At 40.5% G+C, this 12389-nt stretch overlaps 1 protein-coding gene across 10 annotated transcripts in view; it reads right to left on the reverse strand.

Annotated features, from left to right (window-relative positions):
• The window catches only part of nrxn2b (neurexin 2b), a 618875-nt gene that overhangs the window by 311781 nt on the left and 294705 nt on the right, over positions 1–12389 (reverse strand). For 9 of the 10 annotated variants that reach the window (XM_069519278.1, XM_069519277.1, XM_069519272.1 and 6 more), the window contains one exon: positions 9268–9294. The exons of the other annotated variant lie outside the window; for it this stretch is intronic. In XM_069519278.1, coding sequence (XP_069375379.1) covers positions 9268–9294 — 27 coding nt within the window. The remainder of the gene's footprint in view (positions 1–9267; positions 9295–12389) is intronic. 10 annotated transcript variants of the gene reach the window in all.

The raw sequence follows: 12389 nt of genomic DNA on the forward strand, positions 1-12389 counted from the left end.
TAGAATCTGTGTAATGAGTCCACATCTAACCTGTCGCCAGTGGAAGCAGTGCTGAAAGGAGGCAGACTGATCATAGACTGAAGCTATGCCCATGAAGCACAGCCACATCCCAATTCAACATAGAGGCATAGCTCTCAGTGCAGTTGTTTAGATTGGATCAATTTCAACATCTTGTTTTGTGTTAACAAAAATCTGTGAAAAACAAATGCAGTAGGAAATTGCACCCAATGTGGACTGGGAAAAATCTTTTATTGAAGGAGTAAAAAAAAAATTTTACAATTCCAGGCTTGAGCCCTTAAGGGGAACTATAACGTTTGGAGTATTTGTTTGAATAGTGATTGCATGTTCTCATGGTACCTAAACTTCATCAAGCTTTTGTGCTTATATATTAATTAATACATGAGAGAAGCCTCTAACACTTCCACAAGTTCAAACAACGGTTAGCGGTTTCATGAAATCCTCAGAATCAGTAGTGATAAAACACAGCACCTTTTTTAAATCTCATTTGCTCATATTGACAAAATAAAACTAGTGTCCCACTAAGGACATGAAGACAAATCAGAGGACCCCCTATAAGTCAGTCATTATCATTGCATGTTGGTATCTCCACGCAATGCATAAGACACAAGAGAATGTTAATAGAATGCTACATGTACAGTGGACATTATAAAGTAATGCAGAACTAGAACAAATAGCTCTTTATAAAACCATTCAGCACCATTTGATATATTTTATTTATCTGGGCTACAACTCCTAATTCCTTAATAGTTCTACTTTAGGTTGTAGTCAGATTTGTAATGTCAACGACACCAACCAGCAGCACAGATAAAATGACTTCCAAGGTCAATTAGAATCACTGTGAATTGTTGAAGCTGAAACCCAATTGGCCATTACACACATAAAAACTGGATTGTATCTTGCACCCACTTGTCTGCTAAAACTGCATCCCTGAAAAGGGATAATCAGAGACACACTGTTCAGGTCCCAGTAGGCACAGAGACAAGCTTGCCATCCTCCTGCCCAACATGCTCTACAAGCTGTTCTGTGGACCAGGAGGGCAGACAGTGTCTTCCTTAACATGGCTGCCTCCCAACACTAGAAAAGGCCCCAGGAGGAAATACAGAATGTACAGTTTTTCCACCTTTTCTACGTTAAAGAATTGAAATTGCCAAGAGTAGAAGTCAACAGTGGAGATTTGTGTGGACAATTCCTATGAGACAAAAGGAGACAGGATGAAAATCTCCTCATCCTGTTTGGTCTAGTAAGCATTTTGCCTTAGGTGTCTATAAAGTTCAACAGAGAGCAGAGACAGGAGGAAGAGAGGATGGAGTAAATGGAAAAAGAAATGATACAAGGAACAATGTCATCTTTCTCAGATCTTCTTCATTCACTTGATATCACTCATAACCCCCATCTTCCCTGTTTCCATCTTCTGTCTTTGTCTCATTCTCTTTCCACTCGTTCATCTGTCAGTGGTCATCAGTGTCTATCTGCACTCGCCACCCCCCCCTGCACTGCTTTGCCAATGTAAGTTTTGTTTCCATCTGCTGCAGCCCCCTCTTTCCTCCTACAACTTCTTCTCTCTCCTTTGGGTTCAACAGTGAAGGGCCTTTGACAGTGAAACAGTTGTGGAATTTTTTCTAAAGCAGCTGAGCATTAAATCAGAACAGAGCACTGCTTTAAAAATAGATAGTATAAATGATATAAGACTAAGCTTAGTAAGTTTTTCATACAACTATGGTCCATCACCTTCCCAGCATGTCCTTCAGCTGGAGTGCCCTTCCATTTGTGAGTACTTGGCAATAACAGCTTGTCGACTCATTTGTGCAACTCACTACAGCAAGAGTGTTTGGCTGATTGTCTCTCCTGAGCTGCTTTTAACAGCAACACACAGATAAAAATATTCTCAGAAAATGTATTCACATGAATACAATGACTGTTCATAAAGATTTCTAAAAGTTGACAAGGACGAACCATTTGCCGTTATACATGTGGGCTGTTATAATTATTGTATTTGTACTTTAACATACTGACAGAACAGAGGTCAAAGCACATCTTGATGTAAACATTAGCAGACACGTGTACATATATGTTAGCATGTATGTGTGTGCCCAAATAAACTCTCGCACACTACATTGCAGCTGTTAGGAAAATGCTCTGATTACTTATTCCTTTGAAGTTCATACAGGCTTCAAAGCAGTTCTTTATTAGGCCATTTCTGTTTAACATTTTATGAGGCATTTGGGTCATTTGCATCAAAACATGCAAAGAGCAAAATGTGATAAAATATGTGGAAATGTATTTAAGTTGAGGGAGAGTTAAGAAGAGAAGTTGACCCAGTAGATGGCGGTAATGCACCTTGAAGTTGGTTGCCACCCGCCAATAAACTGACCAAAGAAAAAGATGAAGTTGCATAAATTGAGCAGAGACGTGTATTTCAGCGTGCAATGATTTCTCTGTCATTAAAAAAATATTGTTGTATGACAGCTCGCGACTGCTAGGCCAGGAAGAGTTGCATATATCCTATGTGTTGATTCACCATATATATTTTTCTCACTGGTGCTCAGCAGTGTGCTGGTATCACACAGACACCTTAAATATAGTTACACTCGTTACCTGGTGGGAAATGTGCAATTAATTGCTGTTGTCCATTGCTGACCTAGATGATTGCTTTTAACATAAATCTATTTATATCTAATGGTGTGGCCATACTCCGAGGGTGCACATATCCAAGGCAATATGTTAATAACACACTTCTTATTGGCTCATTGCATCACATTTGGCCTGGAGTTTTGGAGGATAAAATGAACATTAAATATAAAAAGGGCTAACCTCCAATGGAGCATTAAATTGCCTTTAAAAATCAAATCTCAATCCAAGCATATCCAAAATAAATGTTATACAGTCTAACTCTGATACATGCTTAAACTTCACAAACTGTAGGATGTTGTGCTGGGGGCAGCTTCTAGTGCCTACTGCAAATCCATCTTTGAAATCTATTTGGCTGAGATGGACCGTGATGACTCATGATTTAAGTGAGTTATTGGAAACTCATTCAAATTCAATATTTGTATGAGTAAGAGTAAGAGAGCCATCTGCTTTGAGACAAATGAGAGAGCTGGGGCGGCAGATAAGAACCCAATTCAATACAAATTGGAGTGAACACACAATACGTTCAAATTTAAAAGGCCATGATACGGGCTGTCTCTGAGCACATGTACTTAATCTACAGTGGAAATTGATACAGGGTCACATGAACTCTGCTACATATTTCAATAGTCATGACTATGGAGAACACATGGGGAGGAGTGAGATAGCTGACAGCCTGGGAGGAAACAGCAAAGACTGAGGAAGGTGACAGCTTTGGGGACAGAGATATGCTCTCTATCTGTGTGTGCATTCATTTCTCCGCTCACTATGTTTCAAGTGATGAATTAACAATGAGAACCTACATTCACATAGCTGAAACATTATTCAATTATATGATAGGGAGTGGGTCATTGGAAAAATACAGTGAGGTATTTAGTTACTTCTAAGCAAAAATCAATAGGATTTCGTGCATCATTCCAAATGGATTGATTTCCCTACTGTGGTTTCACTCTTGCGATTAACTTGATACCACAGGTTTTGTTTTTAACTCACATGAACATGGTTAGCCACACTTACTATTTCACACCATTGGTCAAATATTCTATACAGAACCACTGCATATAAAGTACTCAATCCCTTGAAACACGTTTTCTTTGAAATCTCTAGTGTCCACAAAGTGATGTTTCCCTCTACCACAAACGCTGTTTGTATACAACACAAAGGTTTTGGTAATCTGAGCAGTAGCTGCTGTCACAATTCAAAAGACCAATAGAGACTAGCAGCACAAGACTATAAGTACCTCAACACAGGTTTTCTTAAGCACATTCAAATAAAAGGAGCAGTGCACCATATGATCAATTGTAAACCATGACAAGTCAACTAGCAGCAGAGCAGCATGTTTTCAACAGTATTTGTCTCTTCCAACTATAATATTAAACAAATAATCAAAGATAAATGAAACAGTTGTAGCAGGGCAGCAGGAAAACTGTAAATTTAATTAATAGCCGTACTTCATATCATAGTCCTATGTCCTAACTGCATTAATTATATTGAATGAACGTTTTGCTTAGCTGTATTCTTATGGCATGACAAGTTTCGCCTCATTATTACAACAGCAACCCCAGTGATGTCAAATTGTATGTGGGAGTGAATACAAAATAAATCTAAAAGAATAGTTCAAAGCAGTCAGTAGGTTTATTTAACATGGTAAAAGTACATCACGTACAGGGTTTTAGTGCTTTGATCAGTCTCTGCTGTAGGATGATACTGATGTAAAAAAGCACAATTAAATGTCAGACAGGAGCAGACCCTCCACTGGAGTACACTCCTGCTGAGGAGCTAGTACTCTGCAATAATGAGGATTGCCCCTTAATGGAATGGGAGGAAGGGGGTCTGATCAAATCCTGGTGGAAGTGGCAGCCTCAAACAGGGCACATTTATTTAGGATGTCAATTATTTATTGTTAAACTACTGGAATGCAAATAAAACAACTCTATAATTAACTAACTTTTCAGCTCAAGAAGATGACACAGATAAGTCATTCTCTCAGATTAGCCTAACTCATTTAAAACACTGTCTGTGAAAGCCAGGCTGGTTGCCTATCTCTGTACATCTGGTGGCCCATCATCCCCTATGCATCTGAGGAGATATTAATACAAGTGCTAAAGCAAATTTTCCAAGATTACAGACTAGGAGGTTGGTGCTTTTATTCACTCCAGAGCAGGATATGAGTGAAGTAAGCCTGTTGTGCATGTGGGTTTAAGCCACCAAAAAAGACAAAGTGTAACAGAGACTAAAGGTGGCTCTTTTGTCAAATTACTGTTATCACCTACCTCATATTACCTTCAGGCCCTGCCTCACTCTTAAGAAGATGGACTTTTCAGCCTTTAGGTTATATGGATGTAGAATAAAATAGAATGTTACTAGCACTAAAGATGAAGAGATATCTCACTACAAGGTCCATCTAGTATATAGCCACAAAAAAGAAAAAGTTTACCTTATGAGGCTCAGAAACAATAAAATTAAACTGTCAGGCTTTGTTGACTGTAATGTTGTCATATCACCCATGATATGAATGTGAAAGGGTATTTTGCATTTACTTTATAAAAACATAATCTTCAGCCCTAATCACAGAATATGTCTACTCATCCAAAGTGATTCCAATGTGAAGGAGTTATATGTGTTTTGAGTATATGTATTAAGTTTTGTTTCTAAGAGATGCTAACATACTGAACTCTGATCAGATACCTTTAGTCTCTATGTACACACGGACGCACTGTGTATCACTCTGCTCTGGAGTGTGAACTTGCAGGTGGATAGGCCAAAGGGTATGACATTAGCAGATGGAACACTTGCGCCGCACATGCTGGCCATATGTCATGCCGAATCTAATCTAGTGCTAAGAGAAGGTGTTGCTGGCTGCAAAAAGGCCACCTTTCCAACAGATATCATCAGCACGACACCCTGACCTGAATGCAGAATATCTGGTTGCATTAAGGTGGGAGAGCAGGGTCAAAATATATCACAATAAAAACACAGGGCTGAACCATCACTTCCTAAGCCTCACAAAGCACTACAAAAAAATAAACAAGGGTCAATCAATGACATAGTAGTTTTAGCAGCTGTAATTTCAATCAGCTCTATTTGCTAAAGCTTTATGTGTACCAAATTTTATAGTATAACTTGCTCTGTCCCCATTACTGTGCCAAGATGAGTATTATTAAACCTTATTTCACAAGTTTTGTGCACAGGTCATGATGCAGTCATGTGATGGCTATGGTGGGATCACTATCAGGGTCATGAGTAAAGAGGGATCTATGAAGGGGAGACAGCATCAATCAAATAGCATACAGAATTTCCTATTCTAATCCAGCACTCACAGGCCTTATCAATTTGTACAGCATACTACTGTAAACATATATATGTAGAGTTGAGTCCAATTCACTTTAATGTGTAAGGGATATAAATGTTTATCATTGCTCACTGCAGCTGATGTAAATATGAACAAGAAAAGCGACGTGCATGTAGCAACCAGGAGAGGATTGGTGCACTGATATTCTGACTCAAATTCAAGGCTTTCAAAGAGTAGGAAATCGACTGGTGTCATGGCATGGAATACATTGTTTGCAGCTCTGCCTGGTTCGCTCCCTCTTTTTTCCTTGGTCTCTCCCTCTCTACTTTATACACTCAAACACACATACTTAAGTATCTATTAGAAAGTGTGACTGAGTGCCCACAAAACAGGGCACTGCTGGACAAAGATGCTCAGTCAACCAAGAAATGTAAAGGTTAAATAAAAACATTCCTTGCAAAAAACACAACAGCCAAATAAAAAAAAAAAAAAAAACAATGACTAAAGACAATGTTTCCCATGTTATTTGTAGTTCTATGAAGAAAGCTGGCAGCACTGAGTGACTAAAAAAAGTAGAAAATACAAATCTGTCATGATCTCAACTACCATCTACATGATTGTTTACAATACCACACAATTTACACCGGGTCTAACAAGCCCAATAGAAATGGTTAAGATCCCTGAGGTGCGAGAAAAAGACACAGCTTCACTCTCCATTTCCTCCCTGCTGCAGCGATCAAACAATATCCCCAGTGCTTGCCCGACATCTAGTGGTTAACCATGGGTATGGAGATGTGTGTCATGCCAGATGCCCCACACATACCAAGTGGTGTAATTCATCATACACTGAGGCCACCTCCATGCAATGTGGAGGCTTTTGAAGTCATAAATAAATAGTGTTTAGGTACACACACATGCAGTGAAGGCTCATCCAAACACATTTGTATGAGGCTAAACAAGCTCCACTGAATACACTATTATCCTAACTGTAACCATCACCTAACACAACAAAGCTCTCAACATATTACCATACTCTAGCTTCAAACTTAGATCCTTATTTAAACCTGATCCTTTAACTACAAACTCATGGTACTCACCCATAACTCACACTGATTATCTCAAACGCACAAATTACAGATAAGAACTGCCATGCACGCATCACACGGACACCTCGAGGAAAATACTGGTTTATGTACATGTGTGTTACGTGTATTGAGAGTGTGTGTGTGTGTGTGTGTGTGTGTGTGTGTGTGTGTGTGTGTGTGTGTGTGTGTGTGTGTGTCTCTCTCTCTCTCCCTTGCTCTCTCCTCCCTTTGTCCTGCAGGTGAGAAGTGGAAGATTGGCTGCCAGCTCCAGAAGATCTGTGGATTGGCTCACTCTAGCCAAGTAGCCAATCAGAGACAGAGGGCACCATTTTAAAAGCCTCTCTTTTGCTCTGTTCTTGCTCTGTTGCTTTCTGTCAAGGAAGGTTTGTGGTGGGGAGGTTGAACTGAGGTAAGACTCTATACATTCACACACGTAGGAAGAAATTGTTATTTACACTAGGTTATGGGTTGTTGCCACTGATGTACTTTTATTAGTTTCAGACACTTTTTTTAGATAAGATAGTCAGGCCTTTTGTGTTATTTTACTTTCTTACAGATAGAGTTGAGCTAGGCCCTATTTTGTTGTACTTTGTTTGGCACAACCCCCACAGTTCTTCCTTCCCCCACATGTTTCAAACCTATCTTTGTTGTTTACCTTCCTTTAAATTGTAAATAAACCTTTTTTTCTTTGACTGCCACACGCCCACCCTGAGTTCTTTCTTTGTTAATTGTCAGCGTTATTGTTTCTGCACACAGGGAAACTTAAAATGTGTACATGTACAGTCAATGTTCCACCCCCTCCTGTGCACACTGTCCAGCACTGGGCTGTTCTCTTATCTTCAAGTTCCCACATGAAACATGCTTGCTCCTTACAGCTCATTCTGTTGACACGCCTCAGCTCTGAGCAGTGTCCACCACTCCAGACATTAGTACAAACGTCAATATATCGTTAGCCAGCACCATGAGACACTTGAGCTAAACACAAACTGAACAGAAGGCTAACCTCTGAGCTAACAACAGCAAGCTAGTGGTTTTGCACTCCGGGCCCCTCACAGTGAGAGAATATGGAGAAAACACTTCAATTAGCTTTAAGTGACACACTTCAAATGCATTACATGGATGTCCCAGTGCTGCTTCTACGCTTCACCAGGGTTTTCACCAGGGTTTTCACCAGGGTTTTCTGTATGATGCTGTGAAACTGACCTGTTGTCGTCCTGAGAAGTGGCTGAGAAGTCCATTTACAGCAGCAGTTAACGAGCACAAGCTGTGCACAAACTCACAGCTAATTACCACCATCTGCTGGCAACACACAGACACTGCATGGCACAGGGTGAACTATTTCTCCATTCATACTGGCTAACCTGAAAATCCAAACTGCACCAGAGAGGACGACCATTTAATAATATACTATTATCTGTAGTGATTTCACACACACACATGCATTGTGGCGAACAAACATGAGGTTTTCTCCATTTCTGTCATCGGTTGGCTGGCAGCACTTACCTGTGGGCTAGTTGCTCAACAGTCACAGGCCATGATAGAAATAAGTGTTTGCTATCATTCTGTCAGCACGGGGCATGATAACACAAACTTTCTCTGAAAACAAGCGCACACACCAGGTGCTGCCTCCTCTCTCTGTGGATAAGCAATTAGCTTTCTAGGACCAAAACTAGAGTTTGGCCCGCATAGAGAACAAACAGCACCTGCGTGTGCGGCCGAGCGGGGCCGAGCAGAGCCGAGACTCAGCGCCGCGTTATAGAAAACAGGAAAATCCGACAGGGGTGTGTCAAGTGGCCCTTTTCTGAATGTGTTTTTTGACATGACAATGAACAGAATGGGACATTATCTGGGAAATAATGAAATAATCTCCTAGTGCTGTTGGCAAGAGGGATGAAAGATACTGATAATTATGCAAATGGTACATTAATTAAATCTGTGACAAAAAAAAAATGAAAGTGACAGCACTTATGGAAAGACAGAGAACACTACTTAGATCATGAATTGTACAAAAATATAAAATTACATTAGGTGAAATGAAATGGCAAAGAGAGAGTGTGCAATGACAAAAATAATAACCAATGCTTACTGAGTGAAAGATATATGGAAGAGTGAAGGCATGGGTAATGAGAGAGGTGTCACTCATCAGTGAGGTCAGAGCAGAAAAGGGCCACTGCACAGAATCAAGATGAGATAGACAGATACATTTTTTTTTTAGTCAGAAAAATGGATAGAACCACTTACTGAGGCTACAGTCTATCCTGATACAATCTGGCGGGAGAGAGAGCGAAATGGTGAGTTGAAATAAAAAGAAAAGGACAAAGAGAAAGACAAAAAGAAAGAAAGAAGAGAAAGGATTAAGAGAAAAAAAGACATTTTACATCCTTCAAGGTACATTCTGCAGACAATCATTGCTCTGGGGCCACCATCCGGGGACAGGCTCTGAGTCAGGATCACCCTTTTCCTCCATCAGTCCCATCATTCATCCCTTCCTCCACCCACTGCCCCCAAAGCACAGCAGAAGACTAGAGGCTTAGACCATGGGATCTACACGGCAGGACAGCATGATGCCATGTCAACATCATGTTGGCACTACTCTTATCATATTTATGAAAATAAATTATTCAAAGTGCTTCCGTATACATAATAAAAAGTTCATGTGATTTTAGAGGTAATATAAAATGTATATAGTGTTTTTGAAATCAAAGGGTTCTATCTGGATGACCATATGTATTTTAACCATCTGGCTGAACCCTCATGTACTCTGTTTGAAAAATATACATTAAAATGTAGTTTTGTTTTATTCCTTTTGAAAATCACTGCATAAAACATGCTCAAATAAAATACATAATATAATACACATACTGTTGACTTCATTAAACAAGTCAGATAGAGCCTATCATTTCAAAATCACAAAATTAGATGATAATAACACCAGGTGTTTGCTTTCCTGACTCGGATTGTAAATTAACACTGTGAAGCCCATTATGTTCACGCTGTGTTCAAATACCCTGTTACCTGCATCTGCTGTGCTGTCACTCGAGCACGACGTTGTCGTGCCCCTTTAATTTCCACCTTTTTTTCCCTGGCAGTTTGAGAAGCCTTCTGCAGCACTTTGGGGACGAGAAACCCAACAGTGAATATGACAAGAAAGGGTGATCTGCACATCCCAGCCACCTCACGCCTGGTGCACACAAACCACAAGAAATAAGACCCTGCTGTGTACTGCTTGCTACAAGCAGTGTGTCAAAAAATACAAGCCCAGGCTCCCTTTGCAGGGATCGCTGAAGTATCAAATTGTTACTCATTGTCAGAATCGCATCATTTAATTAATTAACTACTCTTCTGCCCTATCTTGTGGTTGCAAGCTGTGCATGTGGCAGTGTGGCTGGGTTGTGGTCTCGAGCTGTCAACCGCTACAGAATAGTGGACACAAACAGCCAGGGACCGGCGTCACTCTGCAGAGATATGGCGCAATATAAATACAGGTCCATCAAAATGTATTTATGGGCCACATATGTAGGTTGCTGGTGATTTTCAGTGAGACTGTGCCAGGCGTCATCTGACAGTGTTAGAGGGGCAGACAGCTGACACATTGCACAGGTTATCGTCATTATCTGCCACTAATAAATATAATTAAGGCTGATAGCGTCAATGCTGGCATCCTGGTGCACGCTGGAGTTTTTCATTTTCTTATTGTGATTGATCCTGCATAAACTGGCACCCTGTAAAGCACTGCCGTGCACAGGGATCTTCAACTTTGTAAGCCTTTCTTTGTGATTAATTTGCAGGATTTCAATAATCGGCACAAGAACTTGAGCCTTAAAAGATATTGAGGAATCCCTGCCGATTGTCAAATGTGTTTAATGTATGTTGTTAATTTTCTTGCAAAGTAAGTATTAACATCCTGAGCAGAGCTGTATAGTGTTGGTCAATAGTGTGACTTTTTGTGGTGTCATTTAAGCACTATTAAAACAGAAGGGTTAGTACTTTGTTTCAAAGTAATCTGAAGACTTTATGGATTAGATGGAGATTTAATAAAGGTCCTGTGGCCCTGTGTGCAGCTTTAGTCACCTACAGCTGTGAGTCGGTCTCTCTGACTGTTTGATCCGAGGGCCGCAGACATACAGGCCATTGAAGGGATGAAAAGTTCCATCTTTTGAGTCATGGCCCCTTAGAGGTGATTATGAGCGGGAGAAGAAAAGAGGAAGATGGAGATAGAGAGAGAAATAGGAAAAGAAGAATGTCCACCTTTGTTTATCCCACCGCCTGTTTTCTGTCTCTACGGTGGCTTAAACTCCGATTGTCACGGGTGCATCTCTGTCATGCTCCTCCTCGTTCACTGCTGAAAGTCTTTTCCCTCAGAAGGATCAGGACAGACTTAAAGTACCCGGAGCTGGAAGGTCATACCCATCTTCCCCAGAGCGCTAATATTCATCGCAATGAAATTTTAATAAGTCAAAAGGTCTACATTCACGAAGCCAGTTATTAGAGGGAATGCATTTGCTCTCTCTACGGATCCATCCATCTTGCAAACCTCGCTCTACAATTTCACTGACCTTCTCCTCTCGAAGATTGCCTTTCAGACCTCTTTACATCCACTTTAAACTGATGTGTAATTGCCAGTGATCAGGATGTGTATTTCCTCCTAGCACAGCCTCTGGGCAGAAGTGGACCCGACCAGCCCTTCAGATAACTCTACAAGTAAGTGGAATAGAGCAGGACCGTGAGGAGGAGCAAGACAGGAGCAAGGCCACCTTGAGGTTTGTAGAGACAGGTTAGTGGGTTCAGGCTCTGGGTCGGGCCGAGGATGGAGCTTTAGAGATGGAGCTTTTTAACGAGAGGAGGTGCTGGGGGGAATTCGCGGGGAACAAAAGAAGACAATGAAAGAAGAAGGGATGGGAAAGGATAAGGGGTCAGGAATTTGGAACAGAAATGACTGCGAGGTGGCTCCCCACAGTGGGTAAGATAACTGTTCTGGGGATGCCTCCTCATTTCACTTAAGATTCTTTTGCTTTTATCTTGTGGCAGCAGGCACTTTATCAATTTGTGGAGGAGAAGTTTCTGTATTCATTCCTCAGTTTTCTTAATTAAATATAGCTTTCTAGAACGTTTAGCTTTCCTAATGTAAGATGGTGGGTTATGATGGGTATAAGTTAGCTTTTTAGCTTACTGTGCTGCCAACTTCACCCAATACATGTCATAAAATACGTTCTATTAGACAAAACTAACCTGATGAAACTGAGGGACAAATTTAGAAGCTTTTACCCACCCAAATATCTAATAATGGAAAACAACACAAAAAAGTTAAACTCAAAATGCCAAACCATTCGTTCAAGTTCAGCAATATACGATGCTTAAAGACA

This window comes from Paralichthys olivaceus, chromosome 22 (assembly GCF_024713975.1).
Source record: "Paralichthys olivaceus isolate ysfri-2021 chromosome 22, ASM2471397v2, whole genome shotgun sequence".
Classification (NCBI taxonomy): Eukaryota; Metazoa; Chordata; class Actinopteri; order Pleuronectiformes; family Paralichthyidae; genus Paralichthys; species Paralichthys olivaceus.